The sequence below is a fragment of the Corvus cornix genome, unplaced genomic scaffold (genome assembly GCF_000738735.6).
Source record: "Corvus cornix cornix isolate S_Up_H32 unplaced genomic scaffold, ASM73873v5 scaffold7, whole genome shotgun sequence".
Lineage (NCBI taxonomy): Eukaryota > Metazoa > Chordata > Aves > Passeriformes > Corvidae > Corvus > Corvus cornix.
In genome coordinates this window covers 29,066-56,570 of record NW_024108692.1, presented here as the reverse complement: position 1 = coordinate 56,570, position 27,505 = coordinate 29,066, and the positions used below count along the sequence as shown (strand labels likewise).

Sequence of the window (27,505 nt, the reverse complement as noted above, 5' to 3'; positions counted from 1 at the left end):
GGACCAGTTTCCCCTCCCAGTCCCTCCCGCGGGGCCATACTGGGCCCAGTCCCTTCCCTCTCAGCGCTGCCCGTCCCAGCTCCACCCCACCAGCTCCCAGTTGAGCTCCAGCCGCTCAGGGCGGGGGCATGGATGGAACTGGTGGGGCAGAAGGAGAAGGGAAAATGGGGGGCACAGGGGTCAATCCAGCCCTGAAATAAGGGAGAGTCCCAGAGATCTGGGTCAAATCCAGCCCTGAAGTGAGGGAGAATCCAGGAAATCCAGCTCAAATCCAGCACTGAAATGAGGGAGAATCCAAGAGGCCAAGCCAGGGCTTTATTTTTCCAAGTGACCCCAGGATAATGGGGGACAGGGACATCGCCAGGCCCTGGGAGGCTCTGGGGCAGGATCCGGGGGGAAATCGGAAACATGGGGGGGAATCAGGAGCCCAGGGGGATAACTGGGGTCCTGGGAGGGGTTTCAGCACCCCAGGAGGAGCCATCAGCATCCTGGGGACAGCTCCAGGGATTCCTCGGGATCCACCAGGAGCCGCGAGAACTTTTGGTCTCCAAAGACAGTGCTGAGGCGGCTCTCGAGGAAACGCTGGAGCCCCAGGATGGACTGAACGTCTGCCTTGTCCTGAGGGGAAAGCAGGGAACTTGAGAGGGGCTGGACTCCCAGAGGAACCCCCAGCCCCTCCAAGGGGATTCCCAGACCTCGGTGAGCTGATGGAATTGCCGGAGCAGCCGCCAGCCGTCCGGGCGAACTCCTCGGGGCTCCGGTAGTGGGGGCTCAGCTTCTCCTGGAGCCGCGCCCGCATCAGCGTCAGGTCGATGGCGTCCCGGCTGTCCTGTGGGATCGGGATCGGGACTGGGGTCAGGGATCCCGCTGGGAGCAGATCCCACACCCCTGGATCCCGCTGGGCTCACCGGGGAGCTGGAGAGGCGCTGGAGGGGCCGGCAGGGCTCGTGGCACAGCAGCTCCAGCAGGACGTACTCGCACTTCTGCGGGAGCGGGATCCTGAGATCCCAGCGGGAGCTGCTGGATCCCCCAGGACCACCCTGCACTCACCTGCTGGTCCAGGGGGCTCATTTTGTGGGGGGGTCCCTGCTCCACGTCCAGGCTGGGCGGGGGCAGCTCCTGGCACAGCAAACACGTCCACTCGGGGCTGCGGGATCGGGAATGGGATCCCATGGGATCGGTGCCCGGACACCCCCAGGTGTCTGGGATTGAGGGAAGGGTGTGGGGGGCAGGGAAGGTGGATCCCATGAGGTTTGGGGTCAGTGGGGAGATTCCCAGAGGGATCAGGGACAGGAGGTCCCACATTTGGGATCAGCAGGGGGATTCCCAGAGGGATCAGGGACAGGAGGTCCCACATTTGGGGTCAGCAGGGGGATTCCCAGAGGGATCAGAGCCAGAGAGCCCAGGGTCAAAGAGGTCACAGCTGATCCACAGGGAGGTGACATGGGGCAGTGGATCGCAAGGGATCCCACAGACATTGGGGGACCCAGAGAGGTGACAAAAGACAGCAGAACCCAGGGACACCGGGAGATCCAGAGGTGACAAGGGGCAGTGGATCCCAGCAGATCTCGGCTCCCAGGGAGGTGACAAGTGGCTGTGAGTCCCAGGGACACTGGGGGACTCAGGGAGGTGACATGGGGCAGTGGATCCCAGACCCCGGGAGGCGCTGAGGGGCAGCAGATCCCAGTGGATCCCGGTGGATCCCGTACCTGGGCACATCCTGCAGGGCAGGCAGGTGGCAGTGCAGGTGGAAGCAGCGCTGGCAGCGGTCGCACATCACCACGGCCCCCGCCTGGCCGCACACGCGGCAGCACGAGACCCCCAGCATTCCTGGGATCACCGGCATCCCTGGGACCGCCGGGACCACCGGGAGCCCCGGGCCCGGGGAGGATCCTGTGGCAGGGCCCAGCTCCCCCGGGGGAGGGGGGAGCAGCCCCACGGGTTTGGTGTCCCCAGTGTCCCCGGTGTCCCCGATGGGCGATTCCTGCTGCTCCTCCTGCGCGGGGGGATGCCTTGAGGGAGAGGGGACACAGGCAGGGGACACGGGGGACGGGGAGGGGAACATGGGACACCGGAGGGGGAGGGGGGGACCCTCACCTTGACAGGGGAGGAGAACATGGGATGCTCACCTGGATGGGGATGGGGACACGGGAGGGGGAGGGGCACTGGTGATACTGGCCTGGATGGGGGGAGAGGGGGGACAGTGGAGGGGAACATGGGAGACCCTTACCTTGACAGGGAGGGGGACATGGAGCACTCACGTGGATGGGAGTGGGACAGGGGAACCTGGAGGGGGACACGGGGGACGCTCACCTGGGTGGGGAGGGGGACAGTGGACACTGGATGGAGACGGGGGTCGCTCACCTTGACGCGGAGGGCTCCATGTGGCTGCGCCGTCCCCGCTGTCCCCGCCGTCCCCGCCGTCCCCGCTGTCCCTGCTGTCCCCGGCGTCCCCTGCTCGATGACGATGACGCTGAACTCCTCGGCCGAGGGCCCCGGGAAGATGCGGAACACGGGTGGCTGGGCCGGGTCCAGCTCCAGGTCCAGCTCCAGGCGCTCCAGGCTCACCCGCGGCACCTTCGGGAGCAGGGGGCTGCCCTGGGCCCCGGGGGGGCCCCTCCTGGGGGGACAGGGGGAGGTCAGAGCCCCCCAGCCCAAGAAGGGACAGTTCCTGGGAGTTTGGGGTGCTGGGAGTCCCCCTGGGCACTTTGGGACAGGGGCAGCCCAGGGACAGAGTGACAAAAATCAGGAGTGCTGGGGACAGGGGCAGCCCAGGGACAGAGTGACAAGGCCTGGGAGCCCTGGGGACAGGGGGACGAGAGACAGGGCTGCTCTGGCCAACCCCTGGCACAGAGGGACCCCAGGAACAGGGGACAGGGACATCCTGGACAAGGAACCTTTAGGAAGGGATGGGATGGGAGGGGCCGCAGGTAGCCCTGGACAGAGGTGACAAAGGACAGAGGGGTCCCAGGGGTCCATCTTCCCCTCCCCCATCCTCTAATTACCGCTTAATGAGCAGCTTCTTAACGAACTTCTCCTCCCTGGGAGAATTCCCGGGTTTCCTCCTGGATAACCGGGGGGGGGAGGGGGTTGTCAGGGCAACCAGGGGGGCTCCAGGAAGCCCCAAATGTCACCCTTGTGACAAGGGGCCAAGACAAGGGGTGACAAGGGACAGGAGGGACCAGGTTGGGGGTGACAAAGGACAGGAGGTCCAGGGGCTGTGAGAAGGGAGGGGGGTCCTGGGGAAGGACCATAAGGGACAGGGGGTCCCAGGACATGGAGTGACAAAGGACAGGGGGTCCCAGGGGGCGGGAGGGGGGTGACAAGGGACAGGGACCCTCCCACTCACCTCCTCACTCCAGTGATGGTGTTTTCAGGGGGGCTGGTGGCTGGTGACAAACACCACGTCAGGGGCTTCCTGCGTGTCCCCTCTCGTGTCCCCCCTCCCCGTGTCCCCCCACTCACCCAGCTCGGGGGTCTCGGTCAGCTGCGGGTCCAGGTGGGGGGGGGACAGCTCGGGGGGACATTCCGGCCCCTCGGCCCCACAGGGAGGGGTCCAGGGGGGCTCCTGCTCCTGCAGGAGCAGCTCGGGGGTCACCTGTCCCCCACTCACCACCGTGGCCTGGGGGGGGCCCTGCAGGACATTGGGGGGGGGGGGGGGCATCACCAGGGGGCTCCCGGGGGGGTGGGACCCCCAAAAATGTCCCCCCAAAGTACCTGTGAGGCGGGGGAGGGGTTCCGGGGGCTGGCAGCAGGGGGGGGGCTCAGCGAGGGCGGGGGGCTCAGCGAGGGGGGGAGGGGATGCTCCGAAATGATGGTGCCTGTGGGGGAGGAGGGGTGTCAGGGTGGCCCTGGGGTCCCCTGACACCCCTTGTGCCTCGTCACCGCCCACCCTGGGACATCCTGCCCCCAGTCACCCCCTCCCTGAGACCTCCTGCCCCCAGTCACCCCTCATGTCCTGGTACTCCTTGCCTCCTGTCACCTCCCACCTGGGACCCCCTTGCCATTTGTCACCTCCCACCTGGCACCTCCTGTCCCTTGTCACCCCCATCCTCTTCCCTCCCGTCCTTTGTCACCCCACGTCCTGCTCCCTCCTGTCCCTTGTCCCCCCATGCCCTGCTCCCCGGTGTCCCCTCACCAAAGCTCTCGGCGCTCTTGGTCCAGGCGTGCAGGTCCCACTGGAATTTCATGTCCCCCTGGGGCTCCACAGGCTCCACGATGACCCGAAGCGCCCGGAGCAGCTGCGAGTGGATCTGGGAAAGGGGGGGGACAGCAGCACGTGGGGACCTCAGGAGGACACAGGGGACACTGCCTGGGGGGTGGCACAGCGTGGGGACAGCAAGGGGACAGGGGAGAGCACCCGAGGGACGTTGTCACAGCACAGGGACACCCAGGGGGATGTGTGGGACCACAGTGAGAGGGACTGCAGGACCCAGGGGGGGGATGTGGCACCCTGGTGGCACCTGTGAGGGGACGTGCCAAGGATGACCCCCCCAGCACCCCGGGGGACACCACCAGTGGGGTGGCAGCAGGGGACACAGGGCACCCTGGGGACAAACTGTCCCTTGGGTACTGTCCTGTGACCCCCTGAGCCCCAAAACAGGAGACACGGGGGACACCTGAGCCCAGGTGAGAGGTGGCACATCCTGGGGGTGGCTTCACTCCAAGGGCACAGAGTCCCAGGCACAGGGGGACACAGCTGTCCCCAGGTGCCACCCCTGGGAGTCCCGGCCCGACACGCTGCTCTGGGGGGCTCTGAGGGAAATCTGGGGGGCTCCAGGGGGCTCTGAGGGGGTTTGGCTCCTCACCAGCTGCTCTGCACTGCCTGGGGGTGGCTTTGCTCTGAGAGTGCAGCATCCCGGTGACAAGGGACACGACTGTCCCCAAGTGCCACCCCCTGCCGCAGGAGCTGTTTGGGGGAAGTGGAGGAGGGATTCTGAGAGGAATCTGGGGGGTTTTTGGGGGGGTTCAGCCCCTCACCAGCCTCCTGGAGAGCAGCAGGGCGGTGCTGTGGGGGCTGCCGAGGGCGCGCGCCGCGAAGCGCAGGACGTGCTCCTGCTGCCGCTGCACTTTGCTCATGGCCTGGTGCTGCTGCTCCAGCTTCTCCTGCTGCCCCTCGGTCACCCGCTGCCAGGCACAGGGAGGGGACACCGCTGTCACCGGGCCGGGCCACGCGGGGACGAGCTGGGGACGGCCCCGGGCTCACCTGGGCGTCGCTGACCAGCACCTTGCCGCGCTTGTTGAGCTCCTTCATGATCTGCAGGATGGCCATCTTCACCTCCACCTGCACCCGCTTCTGCACGTCCGTCACCCGCCGGATGCTGCCGGGAACGGGGGGGTCAGGGGGACGCGGGGCACGCGGGGGGACGGGGAGGGGGACACGGGGGACACCCACAAGCCACGCAGCTCCTTGGTGGAGCGCTGCAGCACGGCGTGTTTGTCCCCCAGGCGCTGCACCAGCGCCGCCAGCACCGAGCGCTGCTCCCGCACCGCGTCCTCCAGGAACTGAGACCTGGAACAGGGGGAAAGGAGGGGGGAAAGGAGGGGAGGAAAAGGAGGGGAGGAAAAGGAGGGGAGGAAAAGGAGGGGAGGAAAAGGAGGGGAGGAAAAGGAGGGGAGGAAAAGGAGGGGAGGAAAAGGAGGGGAGGAAAAGGAGGGGAGGAAAAGGAGGGGAGGAAAAGGAGGGGAGGAAAAGAGAGGAATGGGGCAGGAAAGGGAGGACAAAAAGGGGGAGAAAAGAAGAAGAGGGAAAAGCAGGGGAAAGGAAAAAGGGGAAAAAGGGGGAGAAAAGGAGGGAAAAAGGGGGGCAAGAGGGGAAAAGGGGGAGGGAAGGAGGTGAAGGGGCAGCGAAGGGAGGACAAAAAGCGGAGAGAAAAGGAGGGGGAAGGAGGAAAAAGGAGGGGGAAAAGGGGAAGGGGGGGCAGAAAAAGGGGGGGAAAAGGGATGGGAAAAGGTGGGAGAGAAAAGGAGAAATAATCTTATTAGCTCATTAACCTTTAATAAGCTAATTAATCTTCATTAGGCATCAGTTATCTAATTCACTTGGTTAGTGGATTAAGGGTTTTTAATTAAGGAGATGCACCAGGTACCACTCTGTCATTTAATCCCTCATTACCTTATGCAATTAGATCTTATCTAACAAAAATGCTTTTGACACCATTAACGATCAAGTAAGTGAGCTAATTAATAAGGTAAGCAAGCTAATGAGATATATGCTTAGATAAGTAATCAAATTAGTTATTGATTCCCCCAGAAGTTTGATCAGTCTGAGAGCAAAAACCAATAAAAAACCATTTAAAAAACAGCAAAACTTGGCAAAATCATAAACAAAGCCCAACTAATTGATTAAAAACTAATTTAAACAACCAACAACATAATTAATTGATTAGTCATTAATTAGGTCTCTCCAGCTCAAGCCACTCCAACACTCCCTCTGCTAATTAACTCTCACCTTTCTCAACCCTTCAGTACCCACCCAACTAACGAGTTCTGTTTATAAAATCAGTAATTAACTAACAAGAGCAATTAACCTGCAGGCCAACTCCAGGTGTTTTTCAGTAACTAATCAGCTCAATCAATTAATTAAAGCCACCTTTAAGGGTGGCCTTGCTGAGCAGGTGCCCTTTCACTCATCAAACCGATTCCTCGTTTTCCAGGGCTGGGTGACTGCCGCGCTAATTAGGCATGCAAATGAGGGGGGCGGGACTCACTGGTGGTCGCGGTGGGTGCCCAGGTGACAGTCCCGGCACGTGAGGGTGTCACACGTGCTGCAGAACAGCTCCAGCGGCTCCGCAGGGTGCACCGGGCACTGCGCGGCCCCGGCCCGCGGCACCGCCCCGCCTGCCGAGAGACCGGAACCGGTGGGAAGGGGCTGGGAATGGGAATGGGAATGGGAACGGGATGGGAATGGGAATGGGAATGGGGTGGGAATGGGAATGGAGTGGGAATGGGAATGGGATGGAACTGAGATAGGAGTGGGAATGGGAACGGGGTGGGAATGGGACCGGGATGGGACTGAGATAGGAGTGGGAATGGGGTGACACTGGGAACGGGGATGGTGCTGGGATGGCACCAGGAATGGAGCTGGGAATGGGGTGGGAATGGGAATGGCACCGGGATGGAACTGAGATAGGAGTGGGAATGGGAATAGAGTGGCACCAGGAATGGCACCAGGATGGAACTGAGACAGGAGCGGGAATGGGAATGGGGTGACACCAGGAATGGGGATGGGACTGGGATGGAATTGAGATAGGAGCAGGAATGGGAACGGGGTGGGAATGGGGATGGGACTGGGATGGAACTGAGATAGGAGCAGGAATGGGAATGGGGTGGGAATGGGACCGGGATGGGACTGAGATAGGAGTGGGAATAGAATGGGGTGGGAATGGGGATGGGACTGGGATGGGACTGAGATAGGAGTGGGAATGGGAATGGGGTGACACCGGGAATGGCACCGGGATCGAACTGAGACAGGAGCTGGAATGAGCATAGAGTGGCACGGGGAATGGCACCAGGATGGAAATGAGACAGGAGCGGGAATGGGGATGGTGCTGGGATGGAACTGAGATAGGAATGGGAATGGGGTGGGAATGGGAATGGCACCGGCATGGAACTGAGACAGGAGCAGGAATGGGAAGAGAGTGGCACTGGGAATGGGGTGGGAATGCTGCTGGGATGGCACCAAGAATGGAGCTGGGAATGGGGTGGGAATGGGACTGGGATGCAACTGAGATAGGACCGGGAATGGGAATGCAGTGGAATAGGCTGGGAATGGTACTGGGAATGGGATCAGGAATGGCACTGGGATGGAACTGAGATAGGACCAGGAATGGCACCAAGAATGGAGCTGGGAACGGGGTAGGAATGGGACTGGGAACAGGGTAGGAATGGGACTGAGATAGGACCAGGAATGGCACTGGGAATGGGGCTGGGATGGCACTGGGAATGGGGCTGGGAATGGTGCTGGAATGGCACTGGGGATGGCACCAAGAACAGCCCTGGGATGGTGCTGGGAATGGGGTGGGAATGGGGCTGGGAATGGCACCAAGAACAGCCCTGGGATGGCGCTGGGAATGGGGTGGGAATGGGGCTGGAATGGCACTGGGGATGGTACTGGGGATGGTGTTGGGATAGAATCAGAACAGCACCGAGATGGAACCAGGAGAGGGCCCTGAATGCCACCAGGAATGGTACTGGGATGGAACTGGGACAGGGCTGGGAATGGTGCTGGGATGGCACGGGGAATGGAACTGGGATGGGACCATGAACGGCACTGGGAATGGTGGTGGGAAGGCACCAGAAATGGCATTGGAACAGAACTGGGATAGGACTGGGAATGGCACCAGGATGGCACTGAGAGAACACAGGAATGGCACTGGGGTGGTACTGGGAATGGCACTGGGACTGGCACCTGGAATGACACCAGGATGGATCCGCTGATGGAGTCAGCGCCTTGTTAAGAGCGGGACAGGGACAGTGACAAGGACTGGAGTCACAAGGACAAACACAAGCACAGGGACAGGAGGTGGCACAGACCGAGCAGCCGCAGAGGGTGAGAAGGATGGGACTGGGGCCATGGACAGTGACAGCGAGGTGCCGGGTGTACCTGACCCTCTGATGGGCCTGCACGTAGGTGTCACACAGTGATGGGAACAGGGACAGACAGGGGCCAGGAGGTGCCAGGAGGTGCCAGAGACTCACCCAAGGCCCGCACGGTGTGGTCCCGGGTGTACCTGACCCTCTGATGGGCCTCCACGCAGGTCTCACACAGCGGCTCCGCGCACTCCAGGCAGAAGCTGGTGGCCGCTGCGTTGTCCTCACAGCTGGTGCAGCTCTGGGGACAAGGGACACACTGGGGGACCTCCCTCCCCCCAGTCAGCGCTAATTAGCGCTAACGAGGCACTACCTGCCTGCTGCCCTGGCCGAGGGCTGGCCCAGCCCCGCTGTCCTGCAGGAAGAAGTTCTCCATGATGTCACCGAGGGGACACTGCTGGTGGCACACAGGGCAGCCAAACACTGGGGGGGACAGAAAGAGGACACAGTCACCCCACACCCTCCTCTGTCACCTCCATTTGTCAGCAAATGCTGGCTCATTAGTGGGGTGGGGGCTGGGGACCTCCAAAACGGAGCCCCAGGGCCACCATGACCACTGATGTCACCAGAGAGGTCCCCGTCCCCTTCCCAGAGAGGGAGACAGGGATGGTGACAAGGAGTCACCAATGGGGTCAGAGCGTCCCCCAGGACAGGACACTCCCACGGTGGGGTCACAGTGTCCCCTGGGGTGGGACACCTGCCAAATGGGGTCACACTGTCCCCCAGGTTGGATACTGGGGTCATCCCCTCCCCATAGAGCTCCCAGTAATTCCTGCAGCAACCCAGTAACTCCCAGCGATCCCAATAGTTCCAAGTGCCTCCTCAGTGCTCCCTGAGCTCCCAGGAACGCTCAGTGTCCTCCATAAACCAGAGATGCCAGTAACCCCCAGCATTCCCAACAAACCCCAGCAATCCCACTGACCACCAGTGATCCCAGTAAACCCAAGTGCCTCCCCAGTGCTCTCTGAGCCCCCAGTAAGCCCCAGTGATCCCAGTAAGCTCCAGTGATCCCGGTAACTCCCAGTGGTCCTCAGTGTCCCCAGTAACCACCAGCGCTCCCATTTCACGCCTCCCCCTCACCCTGCCCGTCGCTGCCGGCGGCTCCCGGCGCGGCCCCGAGGCAACCCCGGCACACGGAGTGCAGGCAAGGCAGCAACCGCGGTTCCCGCTGGGGGCTGAGCCGCTCCCGGCAGGCGCCGCAGAGCTCCAGCAGCTCCAGGGGCTCCGGCGGCTCCGCTCCCGTCGCCCCGGGGCCGTTCCCGACCGCCACCGGCAGCGGCACCGACATGGCTGCCCCGTCCCACTCAAACGCCGCACGGCCTCCTCCTCCCGCCCCCGCCCTGGCGCACAGCCAATCATCGCCCGCTGCGCACGATTGACAACGCGGAAAACCAATAAAAGAGCTGGAGGGCGGGGAGTAGAGAAGATTGACAGCTCTCGGCAGCAATGGGAGAGGGGGAGCGGGGATAGAAAGGGCGGGAAGACGCCTCCTGCACGTGAGTGGGAACGGACCAATCAGCGCGCACAGCGCTCGGAGAGGAACCAATCAGCGGCCGAAGAGCCCGGGGAAGGCGGGGACTTCTTGGATGGACCGGCCAATCGGCATCGGCGTTCCGCGGGCAGGCGGAGCCAAGGCCCCGATCGACGGCTGGATAAACCAATAGGAAGCAGGAGGGGGGAGGGACTGGGAATGCTGGGAGTTACTGGGGTGACGGGGGATTGATGGGATCACTGGGGATTACTGGGATCACTGGGAATTACTGGGATCACTGCAGGTCACTGGCATCACTGTGGGTCACTGGGAGCTCAGGGAGCACTGGGCAGGCACAGGGGATTATTGGGAGCACTGGAGGTTACTGGGAGCACTGAAGAGAGACTGGGAGTGCTGGGCAGCAGAACTGGGCAGGGACAGGGGGCACTAAGAAGGGACTGGGAGAGCTGCAGGGTTGAACTGGGAGCACTGGGGAGTATAGCAAGGGGGTTACTGGGGTCACTGGGAGTTACTGGGAGAGCACGGAGGATGGCTGAGAATGCTTGGAGGACACTGGTGGCTGCTGGGGGTGTTACTGGGAGGGCCCTGGGCAGCACTGGGACCAATGGCTGAGGGGCCCTGGGCACTGGTGGCCCCGGAACGGTGTCCCCAGTGTCCCCCCACCTCCACCCAGTGTCCCCTCATGTCATCCCAAGTCCCCTCCTGTCCCCTTCCACGTCCCCAGTGTCCCCCTTGTCCCCAGCTGTGCCCTGGGGGCTTTGGGGTCCCTGAGGATCGGGGTGGCACCCAGGGGGGACAGAGGACAGTGCTGCCCTGCTGGCCTTGGTGACACAGGGGGCCCTGCCGGGGTCCACAGGGGGATTTCTGAAGGAACCCTGACACGGCCTGTGGCTACTGCCACTCCTGTGGGGTGGCCACGGGGATGTGGGGTGACCACTGGCACCCACAGACAATGGAAATGACCTGGGGACAACCCATGATGTGGGCAGTGACCTCTCCACGGTGGCCACAGGGACATGGAGTGGCCACTGGCACCCACGGCCAGTGTAAATGACCCAGGGAGGACATGGCCAGTGGCCACAGGGATGAGTTTGGTCCCTTGACCTGGCCACGAGTTGCCATGGCCCTTCCTGGTGGCCACATGCCACCGTTGAGCAGGGGACACATCACGGGGGCCATCAGTGGGGGGCAGATTTTAGGGTAAAAAATGGCAATAACAGCACCAGAAGGGCCATTGAACCCCCCACGTTCATTGTCACTGTTTGGGGGGGGCAGGAGCCACGTGGTGGGGAGGGGCCAGGGGAGGGACCCCACGTCCCTCCCGGTGTCCATCCATGGCTGGGGTGGGGTCACAGTCACCATGGAATGGTCTGGGGGGAAGGGACCTTCCACAGACACTTCCCGGCATGGGGCACGCCCAGCTTCTATGGAATGCCATTCCAGACCCTCACAGGCAGGAATTTCTCCCTGAAATTCCACCTCAATCTCCCTTTTTCCAGCCTGAAGCCACTCCCCATGTCCTGGCGCTCCAGGCCCTTGTCCAAAGTCCCTCCCCAGCTCTTGGAACCCCTTCAGGCACTGGAAGGGGCTCTGAGGTGTCCCAGGATTGTTCCCTTCTCCATGTGGGCCACCTCAACTCTGTCCAGCCCTCTGAGCACCTCTGTGGCCTCCTCTGGACTCATGGCGTGGTCCATCTGTCCAATCCCCATGCCCAGCTCAGTTCCAGGATGTTCTGGGGGTGGCAGCAGGTCCATGATATCGTCACCCCCCACCGTGGGCATCCCAAAGAGCCACCGAACTTCCCGGGCTCCGTTCACCCTCCGTGACACCGCGCTGGCCATCACCAGCCTCCTCCTGGACTCCCACGTGTCTCAGCACAGTTTCCAGAGGATTTTCTCCGTGATTCTGGCACTGCTCGGAGCCCTGGGTGTTCCACATGTTCCAAAGGGGGTGTTCTGTTACCCTTCTCCTGTCACTGGGAACGTCCCCAAAACTTCCCGAATCTGATGGAGAGCGTCTCAGCCGCTTCCTCCAGGTCTCACCCTGGATGCTCCAACAGACCCACGGGCACAGAGGAGCCCCCAGGCCCACCCTCAAGGCCCTTCGAGGGGCAGGGACCCTCCCTCACGCCGTGTGAGTGGAGCCGGCACCTGCAGTGTCCGGACCCGGCCATGTGCTCAGTCCAGGTTCCGGTGGTGGCGGTGGTGGCCCTGGTGGCGGCCCCGGTGGGGGCACGGGGTGGGAGGCGGCGGCGTGGCGCTCCAGGAGGGTGCGGTGGGAGAAGCCCTTGGTGCAGAGGCGGCACTGGAAGCGCTCGGGGCGGTGCGTGCGCATGTGGACGTTGAGGGAGCTCTTCTGGGTGAAGCGTTTGCAGCAGACGCCGCACTGGAAGGCACGGACGCCCGTGTGGGTCACCATGTGCTTGAGCAGGTAGTCCCGGAGAGAGAAGGAGCGCCAGCAGATGGAGCACTGGTGGGGCTTCTCGCCTGTGGACACACAAACGTGGGGCAACTGGAGTCAGTATGGGTCAGCATGGATTGGTACAGGTCAGTGTGGGTCAACAGGGGTGAGTACAGGTCAGCGTGGATTAATACAGGTCAACAGGGATCAATGTTGGTCAAACAGGGATCAATGTGCGTCAACATGGATCAATAGGGGTCAATGTACATCAATACAGGTCAACATAGATCAATACGGGTCAACATGGGTCAGTGTGGGTCAAAAGGGGTCAACGTGGATTGATATGAGTTAACGTGGGTCAATGTGGGTCAAAAGGGGTCAACGTGGATCGATGCAGGTCAACATGGGCCCAAATGGATCAATGTGGGTCAGCATGGATCAATAGCGGTCAATGTACATCAATACAGGTCAACGTGGATCGATACGGGTCAACATGGGTCAGTGTGGGTCAAAAGGGGTCAACGTGGATTGATATGAGTTAACGTGGGTCAATGTGGGTCAAAAGGGGTCAGCATGGATCAATGCAGGTCAACATGGGCCAAAATGGATCAATGTGGGTCAACAGGGATCAATACAGGTCAGCACGGATCGATACGGGTCAATATGGGTCAGTGTGGATCAACACGGATCCATACGGATCAGCATGGATCAACGCAGATAAACATAGATTGACAACGGTCAACACAGGTCAACATAGATCAAAAGGGGTCAGTGTGGATTGATACGGGTCAGCATGGATTGATACAGGTCCATGTGGGTCACCAGGGGTCAACATGGATTGGAACAGGTCCACAGGGGTCAATGTGGATCAGCATGGGTCAACATAGATCAAAGTGGGCCAACATGGGTCAACGTGTGTCAAGATGGTCAACAGGTCAACAAGGATTGATATGGGCAAACATGGATCAAGATGGGTCAACATGGATCAGTACAGGCCAACATGGATCAATACAGGTCAATATGGGCCAACACAGATCAACATGGGTCAACAAGGATCAACAGAAGTCAACACGGGTTAACAGAGTCAAGATGAGTCAATGTGGATTGATACAGATCAACATGGATCAACGTGTGTCAACGTGGATCGATCAGTGTAAGTCACCATGGATTGATATGGGCCACCATGGATCATCGTAGGTCAACATGGAGCAACACAAGTTGACCAGGGTCAGCACGGATTAACACAGAGTGATGAGAGTTAATGGATCAACATGGATCAAAAGGGAACAACGCGTATTGGGGAGGGTCACCATGGGTCAACAAACCAAGATGGGTCAACATGGAGCACCATGGACCAACATGGGTCAATGTGGGTGAACACAGGTGAGCAGTGGGTCAGCACAGAGTGACCTGGGACATCATGGATCCACCCAGGTCTGCGTGGGCCAAAATGGATCAACATGAAGAGATGTGAGTCAAAATGGATCAACAAGGGTCAATGTGGATCAACAGGGGCGAACGTGGGTCACCATTGGTCCAGTGAAGCCTCCAGCAGAGGCCAGTATGGGTCTGTACAGATCAGTGTGGGCCAACATTGGTCAGCACAGGTCAACATGGGTCAGCACAGACCAGCATGGGTTGGAACAATCCAACATGGGTCAGCACAGACCAGCACGGGTTGGAACAATCCAACATGGGTCAGCGCAGGCCCGTGTGGGTCTGTACAGGCCAACATGGGTCAGCACAGGCCAACATGGGTCTGTTCAGGCCAAAGTGAGTCAACATTGGTCCGTATAGGCCAATGTGAGTCAGTATAAGCCAGCACAGGTCAGTACAGGCCAACGTGGGTCAACACTGGTGAGGACAGGCCAACATGGGTCAGCACAGGCCAGCCCTGGTCAGTACAAGCCAACATGGGTCAACATTGGTCAGCACATGCCAACGTGGGTCAATGGGGCTCAAGCGAGCGACACGCATTGACACGACCAGAAGGGACTGATCCAGGTCATCACGGATCGGCGCAGGACACCAGCACGAGTCATACGAGATTCATGTGTGTCACCAAAACCCCTGCCCTGCCCTCCCCTCCCCATCACGGCCCCCGTGAGCCCCCTGCTCACCTGAGTGGATGAACATGTGCTTGGTGTAGTTCTTGCGGGAGCTGAAGCTCTTCTGGCAGTGGCCGCACTGGTAGGGGGGCTGGGGGCCGCGGGGGGCCCGGCCGGGGGCGCTGGGGGGGCCGTGGGGACAGTGCCCCCCTCCACACCCACCTCGTAGGGCGGTGGCAAAGGTGGGGGGGGCCCAAACCCGAAGCTGTCTCCCCCCAGCGCCTCCCGGCCACGCTCGGGCCCAAAGGCGCCGCTGCCGTCGTCGCTGGGCCAGGGTGGCAGAAAAGCGTCGGGAAAAACCTCGGAGGCTCCAAAAAATGGGGGGTCCGGAGCAGGGAAGGGTGGGGGGGCCACACCTGGGGGGACAACACCTTCCTGGGCGCCCCCTTCATCCTCTGCCTCCTCCTCCTCCAACTCCTCCTGCTCCTCCTTGAGTGCCGGCGCCAGGCGCAGCGGCTGCCGCTGTTTGCGGCTGTGGCCGCTCGGCACCGGCTCCGAGAGGCTCTCGAGCTCTGGAGGTGGCCCCGGGGGTGACACCAGCGGTGGCCCTGGCACCTTGTGGGGCGGGGGCAGCACGGCGGGGCCGCGGCTCTGCGAGATGATCTGGGTGCACTCGTCGATGACCGTCTTGATCTGCAGCACCGAGGCGGCCGTGAGGATGTGCAGCGCCTCCGACTGGGCCACCACGAGGCTGCCGCTGTACAGGAACTCCACGAGCTGGCGCACGGCCGCCGAGGGCACCACGGGCGGCACCTCGATGGCCGAGTGGCCCAGCAGCAGCTTGTCGTGGAAGAAGGGGCTGCCGGCGGCCAGGACGCAGCGGTGGGCGCGCAGCGAGGCCTCGCGGATCCGCACGGTGACGTCGCAGAACTGCCCGGCCACGCGCTGCCCGTTGAGCGTCTCCAGCAGGGAGCGGCTGAAGTTCTGCAGGTGGATGTAGTGCACGGCCTCCGGCATGGCCGCGGGGACACGGGGATGGTGGGGAGAGAGGGACACGGGGATGGTGGGGAGAGAGGGGACACGGGGATGGTGGGAATAGAGGGGAGAGAGGGGGACACGGGGATGGTGGGGATGGTGGGGATAGAGGGGACACGGAGATGGCAGTGACAGCTGGGACACGGGAATGGCCAGAGGTGGTGGGGGTAGCAGGGACAATGGGGACACAGGGACGGCGTGGACACGGGGACAGTGGGGACACCGGGATAGCAGGAACAACAGGGACACTGGGACGACAGGGACAGCAGGGACACCGGGATGGCGGGAACGCTGGGATGGTGAGGACACGGGGACACGAGGCCGGTGGGGACACCGGGACGGCGGCGAGGCTGGCAGTACCTGGGGAAACAGAGGCGGGGCTGGGGACGTTCCACGGGGTGTCACCGGGGGCGGGGGACATCGCCGGGGGCCGGGGACAGCCCCTGTGACGTCACCAGGGCGTGGGGACATTGATGGGGACACGGGCGGAGACGGGGGACACCGCGTGTGACGTCACCACGCGCCGTGGACAGCGCCGATGACATCACGGGGGACCTAGGGACACCGGGCGGAATGTTCCCGACCTGTCACGACAGCCGGAACCACCCAACCCAATTCCTCCCCCTCCCTGGACCTCTCGGGATCTCCCGACCCGACCCTTTCCCCCCCACCCCCAAACCCTGGGACCCCCCGGCCCCTCCCCCACACCTCGCTCCTGCTCCCGCCGCCGCCGCCGCTCTCTGACGTCACTTCCGCCAGACCGGACCGGAAAGCGACTGTGGACCATAGAGAGTGGCGCAGCGCGCCCCCAGCGCGCCCCCCTCCCCGCCATAGAGACGGGGAGGAGCGGCCGGGGCGGATATCGCCCCCTGGCGGACGGGGGATTCCGCAGGGTCGCGGTTCCTTATGGCTCATCCATAGGGACCCCCGGGAGCGGGATCATCCATAGGGACCCCCGGGAGCGGGATCCTCCTAGGGACCGCAGTGGCCCCATAGACCCCCACAGGGATCCCCATAGGGACTCCAAGAGGTCTCGAGACTCCTACAGACCCTTATGGGGCTTCATTACAGACCCCAATAGGGCCTGCACTACAGACCCCAATAGGGCTGCAGACCCTTATAAACCCCCATAGGGACCTGCAGGGTCAGGACCTTTTGGCGACCCCCACAGAGACCTCAATAAGGCTAGAGACCCCTATAGACCCCCACAGGGACCCCCACGGAGCAGGACCACCCTACAGACCCTCATAGGGACCTCCCCCTACAGACCCCTATAGACCCACACAGGGGCCCCAACAGAGCTGGAGACCCCTAATGACCCTCCCAGGTACTCCCATGGGGCCTGGAGCCCCCCACATGTCCCCCAGGGGATCCCCATAGGGCCTGGATCCCCTGCAGATCCCCCTGGGGACGCCAAAATGTCTGGAGAGCCTTATAGGGACCCCCATGGGGATTCCAATAGAGCTATATAGGACCCCTACAGACCCCCCACAGGGACCCCCATGGGGACCTCAGTGGGGTTGGAGACCTCCCGTCAATGTCTACAGGGATGCCCATAAGGTCTGGACTCCCTATAGATTCCATAGGCATGGATCCTGTAGGTATCCCTGTAGGGCTGGTATGCCTGATAGACCCCCTCAGGGATCCAGATATACCCCCCAGGGATCCCCTGTAGACCATTCAGGGATCCCTGTAGAGCTGGCATCCCCTACAGACCCCCCAGGGATCCATATAGACCCCATAGGGTCAAACTGGCCCCTGTTGGCCAGTGTTAGTCTGTGCTCCCCCATGTTCCTTGAGCCGTGTTGGCCCATGATGGTCAGTCCATGTTGATCCATGTTGACCCACGTTGACTCCTCTTGGTCCATGTCGATCCGTGTTGATCCCTGCTGATCCGTGTTGACCCACACTGATTCCTGTTGACTCCTGTGGATCCATGTTGATCCATGTTGGCCCCTGTCACTCTGCTCTGCTCCATTTTGACCCACGTAGACCGACCTTTGTCCATCCAGGTTGATCCGTGTCACTCCGTGTTGACTCACGTTGGTCCAGTGTTGATCTGGGGAACTGTGGGGTTTGAGCTGTGTTGGCCTGTGCTGACCAGTGTCACTCCATGTTGACTTCTGTCCCTCTGTGTGGACCTGTGTCATTCCATACTGACCCACGTTTGTTGGGATGTGTTGACCCTTGTGTTGACTCACATTGATCCATGTTGATCCATGAGTTGACCCACGTTGACCCACATCAATCCATATTGATCTGTCTGTTGACCCACATTGATGCATGTTGATCCCTGTGCTGACCTACATCAATCCATGTTGATCTACATCAATCCATGTTGATCCATGCTGACCCACATTGATGCATGTTGATCCCTGTGCTGACCTACATCAATCCATGTTGATCCATGTTGATCCATGTTGATCCTTGTGCTGACCCACATTGATCCATGTTGACCCACATTGATCCATGCTGACCCACATTGATGCATGTTGATCCCTGTGCTGACCTACATCAATCCATGTTGATCCATGTTGACCCACATTGATCCATGTTGATCCATGAGTTGACCCACATTGATCCATGTTGATCCCTGTGTGCTGACCTACATCAATCCACGTTGATCTACATCAATCCATGTTGATCCATGCTAACCCACATTGATGCATGTTGATCCCTGTGCTGACCTACATCAATCCATGTTGATCCATGTTGATCCATGTTGATCCTTGTGCTGACCCACATTGATCCATGTTGACCCACATTGATCCATGCTGATCCCTGTGTTGACCCACACTCATCCATGTTGACCCATATTGATCCACGTTGATCCATGAGTTGACCCACATTGATCCACGTTGATCCATGAGTTGACCCATATTGATCCATGTTGATCCCTCATTGATCCATGTTGATCCATGGTGGCCGTGTTCCTGTTGAGCTGATTTGACCCACATCACCGTGGATTAACCTGTGTTGACCCATGCTGACCTCTGCTGGTCCAGGCTGTTGGGCAGCGTTGACCCATGGTGACCTGTGTTAACCCACGTTGATCCATGCTGGCCCATGTTGATCCCTGGTGCCCCGTGTGGACCAGTGTTGACCCATGTCACTCCATGTCTCTCCTTGTTGACCTCTGTTGACCAGTGTTGACCCATGCTGACTCACGGTGATCCACATCGATCCCCGTTGTCTTATATTGACTTGACCCATGCTGAGCCATGTTGACCCGTGTTGACCTGTGTCACTCTGTGTCTCTCCAGGCTGATCTGTGTTGACCCGTGTCACTGCATGTTCTCTCCATGTTGACTGTTGTTGACCTGACCCATGTTGACCCGTGTTGACCTGTGTTGACCCATGTTGAGCCATGTGGACCAGTGTCACTCCATGTCTCTCCATGGTGATGGAGGTTGACCTGACCCATGTTGACCAGTGTAACTCTATGTCTCTCCATGTTGACCCCACTGTACAGGTGACCCCAGCAATGACCCCTTGTACGACTCCATGGTCCCCCGGGTGCAGCTGCTGCCCCCTCTGTCCCATCCAACCCCAGCCCACACAGGGGGTCAGTCACTCACGTGACGTCACCGAGTGCCATCCCCACCATGACATCACACGCAGCACTGTGACATCACCGCTGGTCCCATGCCCTGCTCCCATCACAGCCAGCACCATGAAATCACAGGTGACATCACAGACGACATCACTGTGGTTCCCACTAGCCCAACATCCCTCCCTTGGGTGGCTCCTGAATTCTGGGGGCCCTGGGTTGGTGTCCCAAAACCTGCATGCCCTCGGGCAGGGGTGACACCCTAATTCCACTGTGCCCTGGGACACCTGTCCCCTGGGCGAGAACAGCGGTGACACCCAAATTCCGGGTGCCCTAGGACACCTGTGTCCCCTCAGGTGAGGGCAACAACAGAATTTTGGGGTGGTCTGGGACAACTGTGTCCCCTTGGGTGGGGGTGACACCTGAATTCCAGGCTGTCCAGGGACACCCATGTCCCCTGGGCAAGGGTGACACTGGAATTCCAGGGTGTCCTAGGACACTGTGTCCCCTGGGGCAGAGGTGACACCCTAATTTCACTGTGCCCTGGGACACCTGTTCCCTGTGCGAGGACGGGGGTGGCACCCAAATTCGGGTGCCCTGGGACACCTGTGTCCCCTTGGTGAGAGTAACACCTGAATTCTGCTGTGCCCCGGGACACCTGTCCCCTGAGTAAGGGTGAGGGTGACACCCAAATACCGCTGTGCCCTGGGACACGTCCCCAGCAGGGATGACACCGAAATTCCGGGATGCCCTGGGAAACCTGCGTCCCCTGGGCGAGGACAGCGGTGACACCCGAATTCCGGGTGCCCTGGGGCGGTGCCCCGAAACCTGTGTCCCCCCGGGCGAGGGCGGGGGTGACACCGGCTCTTGGAGCCGATGGAGCCGAACGGACCCGCCCGGACATCGGGCCCGGGGGGTGGGCGGGCTCTGTCCCCTCCCCGCGGGTACAGCCCGGGGGAGGGACGCGGTGCCACACGCGGGTCCTCCCGTGCCCGCGGCGGGGGTGGCACCGGGAGCGCCCCGGCCCCGCGTCCCACGGGCTCGGCGGCCACAGGTGAGGGACGCAGGGTCCGGAACCAACCAGGGTGGGCAGGGGACCCCCCCCACCTCAGGGTGGGCAGGGGACCCAACCCCCCTTCCCAGGGTGGGCAGGGGACCCCGGAGTCCGGGCACCCCCGACCTTCCCCCTACAACAAAGGGACCCGAGCCCACCCGGAGCTGGGGGTGGGGTGGAGGGGGGGGGGTCCCAGCCTGGGGCTGATGCGGTTTTGGGGGGGAGGGGGTTATTGTAGGGTCTCTCCAAGGTCTCTGTTGCTCCAGAGCCCCCCCGGTTTGTGCCATGATGGACACGGGGGACAGGGGACGACGCGGCGCCCCCCGGCTGGCACAGGTGAGTGGGGGACCCCCAGGTGAGTGCGGGGACCCCCAGATGAGGGCGGGAGACACAGGGATGGAGTGGAGGGAACGCAGGTGGTGCGGTGGGGAGGACGCAGGGATGGGGTGGGGGGGCTCGGGTGATGGTGGGGACCCCCAGGCACCCGGGGAAGCCTCGACCCCAACTGGGAGGGTCCCAGGGGGTGGAGGAGTGGAGGGGTCCAGGCGTTTGTGGGCTCCCGGCCCCGCCTTTGGCTGGGGAGCCCCGGCGCCCCATCCACGGCCCCCCTGGCCCCCCGCCAGCCCCCGGCCTGGAACTGGGACACGGGGCGGGGACAGGGACACAGCGGCCGCGAGCCCTTGGCGCCCCTCCCCCCCCGTGGGAACGGACACATCCCCCCCATCCCGCCCCCGCTCCCCCCGACCCCCAAACTGCTCCCCCGAGGGGACCTGTGAATGTTCATTCCCCCCAAGCGCTCTGAGGGGGTCCCCGGATTCCTGGGACCCCCTGGACATCTGGGTCCCTCCGGACTCCTGGGACCCCCAAACATCTGGGACTTTCCAGACCCCTGGGGCCCCCCAAGCACCTCATTCTCCCCTGGACTTTGGGATCCCCCCAAACCTACAGGACACCCCGGATTCCTGGGAACCTCCTGGACCCCTGGGCCCCTCGAACTCTGGGGATCCCCCAGACTTTGGGACCACCTCGGACTCCCAGGACCCCCAACACCTGGGACCCCCCCAAGGACCTGGGACCCTCCTGGACTCTGAGACCCCTCAAACACCTGGGACCCCCCAGACATCTGCCCCACCCCCCCAAACTTTGGGACTCCCTGGGTATTTGGGACCCTCCGGACACCTGGGAGTCCCAGAATTCCTGTGACACCCCCTGGACACGTGGGGTCCCTCAGACCCCTGGGATTCTCTGGACCCCCAGGAAACCCCGGACATCTGGGAACCCCTGGACACCTGGGACTCCTCTGATTCCTGGGAACCTCGAACTCTTGGGACACCCCAGACTTTGGGAGTCCCTCGGACCCCTGGCACCCCCAGCACCTGGGACCCCTCAGACTTTAGGACTCCTCCGGTCCCCTGCGACCCCCTGGATTTTGGGTCCCCCCAAAATTTGCCCCCCCCTCCCCCCTGCAGGCCCAGCACCGCCGGGAGCTGGAGGAGGAGCTGCAGGACCTCAGCAGCCAGGTGGGCGGGGCTTGCTGGGAGGGGCGGGGCCAGCATCTGTCAGTCACAGAATGCCCCCGCCTCTTGCTGAGGAGGGGGTGGGGCATATGACTGTCAATCATCCAGGTGGGCGGGGCACGGGCCCACTTGTAACTATGGGGGCAGAGCTTGGAGCTGTCCATCATCTGGGGGCGGGGCCTTCCACCCAGAGGCGTGGTCTGGGGCTGTCAATCACCCCCTGCCCAACCAGGTGGCGGCACTGGGGCGGAGCCTGGCGGCAGAACGTGGGCGGAGCCTGATGGAGGGCGGGGCCCTGAGGGCGTTGGAGATCGCGGTGGGCGGAGCCCAGGCACGGGTGGGCGGAGCCTGTCGGGCACTGGACAGGGCCAATGAGCGCTGCGCCTGCAGCAGGTGGGCGGGGCCGGGGGTCTGAGGGGGCGGAGCCTCGGACAGGGGTGTGGTTAGAGGGGGCGTGGCCTGTGGGGGAGGCAGGGCTTAAAAGGGTGGGTGGGACATGGGCAGGGGTGTGGCCTGGGAGGGGGAGGAGCCTCTGGCAGGGGGTGTGGCTGAGGTGGGGCAAAGAGGGTGTGGTCAGGGGTGTGGTCTGTGAAGGAGGTGGGGCTTATGAGAACAGGCAGAGCTTTTTGGAGGGTGGGGGGGTTGTGGGGGGGAGGGGCCTGAGGGGGTGGAGTCCCATCATGGGCGGAGTCAGGGTGGTGGGCCATGATGGGGCTAAAGGGGGCGTGGTCTGAGGGTTGTGTGGCTGTGAATGAGTGGTGGAGCAGTGGGCAGGGCCAGGTGTGTGGGCGTGGCCTGTCCCAGAGCCCTCCCCTCCGCAGGAGGCGGGGCAGCTGCTGTGGGCGGAGCTGGAGGCTGCTCGTGCTGCCAAGGCGGGGGCAGAGCTCCGGGCACAGGAGGCGGAGTCTCAGTGCCTGGCCCGAGGGGTGGAGCTGGAGCAGCTGCGGCAGGTGGGCGGGGCGAAGACGAGGGGCGGAGCTTAGTGCAAGGGGTGGGGCTATTGCAGCTGTGGGTGGGGTGGGGCTAAGGACAGGGGGGGGCTATTGCAGCTGCAGGTGGGGCTAAGGACCAAGGGGGTGGGGCTATTGCAGCTGCAGGTGGGGCTAAGGACCGAGGGGGTGGGGCTATTGCAGCTGCAGGTGGGGCTATTGCAGCTGTGGGTGGGGCTAAGGACCAAGGGGGTGGGGCTATTGCAGCTGTGGGTGGGGCTATTGCAGCTGTGGGTGGGCTAAAGACCAAGGGGGTGGGCTATTGCAGCTGCGGGTGGGGCTAAGGACCAAGGGGGTGGGGCTAAGGACCAAGGGGGTGGGGCTATTGCAGCTGTGGGTGGGGGCTAAGGACCAAGGGGTGGGGCTATTGCAGCTGGGGGTGGGGCTAGGACCAAAGGGGTGGGGCTATTGCAGCTGTGGGTGGGGCTATTGCAGCTGGGGGTGGGGCTAAGGACGCAAAGGGGTGGGGCTATTGCAAGCTGGGGGTGGGGCTAAGGACCAAGGGGGTGGGGCTATTGCAGCTGTGGGTGGGCTAAGGACCAATGGGGTGGGGCTATTGCAGCTGTGGGTGGGGCTAAAGACCAAGGGTGGGGGCTATTGCAGCTGGGGGTGGGGCTAAGGACCAATGGCGTGGGGCTATGCAGTTGCGGGTGGGGCTAAGGACCAAGGGGTGGGGCTATTGCAGCTGTGGGTGGGGGCTAAAGACCAAGGGGGTGGGGCTATTGCAGCTGGGGGTGGGGCTAAGGACCAAGGGGGTGGGGCTATTGCAGCTGTGGGTGGGGCTAAGGACCAATGGGGTGGGGCTATTGCAGCTGGGGGTGGGGCTAAGACCAATGGGGTGGGGCTATTGCAGCTGGGGGTGGGGCTAAAGACCAATGGGGGTGGGGCTATTGCAGCTGTGGGTGGGGCTAAGGACCAATGGGGTGGGGCTAAAGCAGCCTGTGGGCGTGGCTATGGTGGTGGGTGGGGCTAGGACAGCGGGCGTGGCTCGGGGGTGTGTCCATGCTGGCCCTGCCCACAGGCGGTGCGGGCGGCCCAGCATTCCCGGCGCCGGGCGGAGCAGGAGCGCGACCACGTGGCTGCAAAGGTGGGCCACGCCCCCCGCCCCAGGTGAGCATGGCCGCGCCCCCTCCCTGGCCACGTCTCCTTCCAGTGTGTCCCCTATAGCTCCCATGTGTCCCTGTAGCCCCCATCTCTCCCCTATAGCCCCTATATGTCCCTGTGGCCCCTGTAAGTCCCCTATGGATGTGTCCCCTGTAGCCCCTATATGTCCCTACTGTCCCCACGTGTCCCCTACAGCCCCCATGTCCCCTACAGCCCCCATGCTGGGGACCCCGGGGGGCTGCAGGCGGCGCTGGAGGAGCTGCGGGAGCACAACCGGGGCCTGCGGGAGCACCTGAACCAGCGGCTGGGCCAGGTGGGGACACGGGGGACACCTATGGGGACATGGGGGGGCACGGGGAGCAGCGGCGGGGGGCGGGTGGGTGACGAGAGGCGCCCATGGAGTGTCTGGGGGGTGGTGACAAGCAGGCACCTGTGGGGGCAGGGGGGCACCTGCGGGGGGAGGTGGGCAGGTGAGGGTGCCGTGGGTGCACCTTTGGGTCCATAGGGACCGTGTGGGTGCCATGCGGGTGCCATGGGGACAGGTTCGGGCTCTGACCCCCCTTTCCCGCAGGTGGAGGAGCTGCGGCGGGCGCTGGTGGCCGCGGGCATGCGGGCACGGGAGGCGCAGGGGGCGTGGGCCCGGCTGGCACAGGAGCAGCGGCTGCTGCGGGAGCGGCTGCAGCACCCCCGGGACCCCCCCGCGCCCCCCGAGCCCGCCCTGCGCGCCCGCTGCGCCCACCTGCAGGAGCTGCTGCAGCGTGAGGCGGGGTCAGCGGGCACGGGGGGCACGGGGGGCACCCGGAGGGCCCCAAGGTGGTCCCCAGATGGTCCCAGTGTGATCAAGGGTGGTCTTGGGTGGTGCCAGGGTGGTCCCAGAGAGTCCTGGGGTGACCCAGGGTGGTCCAGGGGGATCTTGGGGTGGCACCAAGGTGGCCCAGGGTGGCTCAGGGGAGTCCAAGGTGGTCCCCAGATGGTCCAAGGTGACCCAGGGATTTCCCATCGTGGTTCAGGTGACCTTGGGTGGTCCAGGTTGATTCAGGGTGACCCAAGGGTGGTCTTGGGTGGTCCCGGGGTGGTCCCCAGATATCCCAGGACAGCCCTGTCCCACATGTGTCACCGGCCATGGGTCACTCTGTGAGTGACGTGGGGTGACATGGGTGTCCCCTGGTGACAAGGTGTGGGTGACCCTGTCCTGGGTGGCCGAGGGTCCCTCTGTGGGTCCCTCTGTGGGTCACTCCATGGGTGACACAGGTGTCCCCTGGTTGCAGGGCGCGGGTGGCCCTGTCCCGGGCCGCGCGTGTCACCAGCCGGCGCCTGCGGGTGTTGGTGGCCGAGGCGGAGGAGCAGCGGCTGCTGGGGGAGCGCTACCGGCTGCAGGTGGGGACAGCACCCACTGTCACCCATTGTCACCTGCTGCCACCGTGTGTCCCCTTCTGTCACCCACTGTCACCTCCTGTCACCGCCTGTCACCCTCTGTCACCATGTGTCACCTCCTGTCATCACCTGTCACCCTCTGTCACCTCCTGTCACCTCCTGTCAGCCCCTGTCAGCAGCCCACGTCACCTGCTGTCACCTACTGTCACCCTCTGCCCCCTTCTGGCATCCTCTGTCACTTGTCACCCCCGTTACTTCATGTCACTCTCTGTCGCCCTGTCCTCCTCTGTCACCCTGTCACCCTCTCTGTCCCCCTCTGTCACCTGTCACCCCCATTATCTCGTGTCACCTCCTGTCACCCCTGTCACCCTCTCTGTCACCCTCTCTGTCCCCCTCTGTCCCCCTCTGTCACCTGTCACCCCCATTATCTCGTGTCACCTCCTGTCACCCCTGTCACCCTCTCTGTCACCCTCTCTGTCTCCCTCTGTCCCCCTCTGTCACCTGTCACCCCCATTATCTCGTGTCACCTCCTGTCACCCCTGTCACCCTCTCTGTCACCCTCTCTGTCCCCCTCTGTCCCCCTCTGTCACCTCTCACCCCCATTATCTCATGTCACCCCCATCACGCTGTCACCCTGCAGCTTCCCTGTGCCCCCACGTGCCCACGTCCCAACACCCGATGGCACCACGTCCCTGTGTCACCTGGGCCCCATGTCCCATATCCCCCTGTCCCCATGTCCCCAGTGTCCCCAGTGTCTCTCTGTCCCCTTCAGGCCCGTGCCAGCGAGGCCGCAGGCCGGCTCCTGGCTGACCAGGTGGCCGCGGTGGCCGCGGGGACGGCCCAAGCGCTGGCCCAGGGCCACCACCTGCGCCGGGAGCTCGAGGACATCGGGGATGGGGCCGCGGCCACCGCCCGACACGTGGCCGTGCTCAGGACACGCCTCAGGTGGGGACAGTCCCCTATGGGCCCCTATAGACCCCATGGGCTTGTTATGGGGTGGGGGGGGCTCTCTAGGGGTTCTATGGGGTTAATGGGATATTGCGGGATTCTATGGGGCTCTACGGGGTTTATGGGATATTGGGGAGTTCCATGAAGGTTCTGGGATGCTGGGGGTCCCCAGGGGAGCTCTATGGGTTTATGGGATGTTGGGGTTCTCCAGGGAGGTTATGGGATTGGGAATCTCTATAGGAGCTCTCTGTGGGGTTACGGGATGGGGGAGGGCTCTGTGGGGGTTCTGGGATCCTGGGATTCCCCTGGAGGGTTCTATGGGGTTTATGGAATGGGGGGCTCCATGAGGGCTGTCTGGGATATTGGGGGTCCCCAGGAGGGCTCCATGGAGTTTATGGGGTGTTGGGGGTCTCTGTGGGGTTTATGGGCTATTGGGGGCTCTATGGGATTTATGGGATGTTGGGGGTGTCTGGGGGTCTCACCACCCCTCGGTGCCCCCCAGGTGTGACCCCATGAACCTGTCCCGCACGGTCCGGCGGATGCTGCGGGATGGGGACGACGACTCCGAGGACAGTGGGGACAGCGAGGACAGCGGGACGCCCCCTGCCACCCCCTCAAACCTGCCCCCGGCGCCTGGGGGGGGCTCGGCCCAGCCCCCAGCACTGGGGGAACCCCTTGAATCCCCCGGGACCCCAAAGCCCGCCCAGGGCCCCCCCTCTCGTGGGGGGTTTTTGGAGGGGCTGTTTTTTGTTGGGGGGAGGGTCCCCAACTCATTAAAGTGCCTTCGAGAGGGTCTCGCTCTTGAGTGGCCCTGGAGGACTTGGGGGGGGGTCCCAAAATCCCCCGAGCCCATCTGGGCCGGGATCGAACCACGCCCCAAAACACAGTCTGGGGATCCCTTTTGGGGGATCCCCCCTTCCCCTGCCACAGTTTGGGGCTGCTTGAAAATATTCTGGAGTCACAGGTTGGGGGGAGCTTGAAAGCCCTCAAATCCCCCAGAAGCTGTCGGGGGGGGCCTCAAAACCATCTTTATACCAATTAGGGGGTGCTGAAACCCCTCAAAACCCCCCGAGACCCCCCAAAGCCCGCTGGGGGGGATCCCAAAACCCTCTTTACCCCGATTGGGGGGGTTGAAACCCCCTAATAAACCCCCACAATCCCTCCAAACCCCCCACAGTCTGGCCGGCGGGGGGGAAAAAACCCTTTTTACCTCAACTGGGGGCGGTGAAAGCCCCCAAAAGCCCCCAAAAGCCCCCAAGGCCGTGGGGAGGGGCCGCGGAACGCCCGCGGTGGGGGGCGGGGCTTGAATGGTTAATGAGGTGAGGGCGCGACCCCGTCGGCCAATAGCAGTGCGGGATGTAAATGAGGCGCGGCTCGGGGGCGTGGCTCCCCGCCCACATCG

General features: G+C 62.7%; 3 protein-coding genes across 7 annotated transcripts; 1 reads left to right on the top strand and 2 right to left on the bottom strand.

Annotated features, from left to right (window-relative positions):
• Positions 1-283: 283 nt before the first annotated feature.
• TRIM28 (tripartite motif containing 28) lies at positions 284-9,932 on the bottom strand. Its single transcript, XM_039572654.1, is given in 19 exon segments — positions 284-618; positions 696-739; positions 742-829; positions 909-983; positions 1,051-1,147; positions 1,710-1,996; positions 2,314-2,620; positions 3,006-3,065; positions 3,350-3,389; positions 3,466-3,634; positions 3,718-3,821; positions 4,139-4,253; positions 4,981-5,127; positions 5,207-5,321; positions 5,396-5,512; positions 6,711-6,840; positions 8,701-8,851; positions 8,906-9,015; positions 9,673-9,932. Coding segments are annotated over 19 exon segments (2,502 nt in total). The 5' UTR covers positions 9,881-9,932; the 3' UTR covers positions 284-480.
• Positions 9,933-11,310: 1,378 nt separating this feature from the next.
• ZBTB45 (zinc finger and BTB domain containing 45) lies at positions 11,311-16,345 on the bottom strand. Its single transcript, XM_039572666.1, is given in 4 exon segments — positions 11,311-12,570; positions 14,605-14,697; positions 14,700-15,927; positions 16,276-16,345. Coding segments are annotated over 3 exon segments (1,305 nt in total). The 5' UTR covers positions 15,550-15,927; positions 16,276-16,345; the 3' UTR covers positions 11,311-12,208.
• Positions 16,346-19,781: 3,436 nt separating this feature from the next.
• On the top strand, positions 19,782-27,236 carry LOC120412284 (actin cytoskeleton-regulatory complex protein pan1-like). Of its 5 annotated transcripts, none has more exons than XM_039572672.1 (11): positions 19,782-20,171; positions 20,397-20,507; positions 21,641-21,691; positions 21,921-22,081; positions 22,510-22,638; positions 23,699-23,764; positions 23,995-24,094; positions 24,353-24,549; positions 25,050-25,158; positions 25,928-26,100; positions 26,606-27,236. In XM_039572672.1, the coding sequence occupies exons 1-11, from the start codon at positions 19,845-19,847 to the stop codon at positions 27,081-27,083; spliced, it is 1,902 nt and encodes a 633-aa protein (XP_039428606.1). In that variant the 5' UTR covers positions 19,782-19,844; the 3' UTR covers positions 27,084-27,236. The 5 variants fall into 5 exon arrangements, with proteins under 5 accessions (XP_039428606.1, XP_039428605.1, XP_039428609.1 ...); XM_039572671.1 differs by having other exon boundaries at positions 23,977-24,094; XM_039572673.1 differs by having other exon boundaries at positions 19,824-20,171; positions 20,438-20,507; positions 23,977-24,094; positions 26,606-27,234.
• Positions 27,237-27,505: the final 269 nt, after the last annotated feature.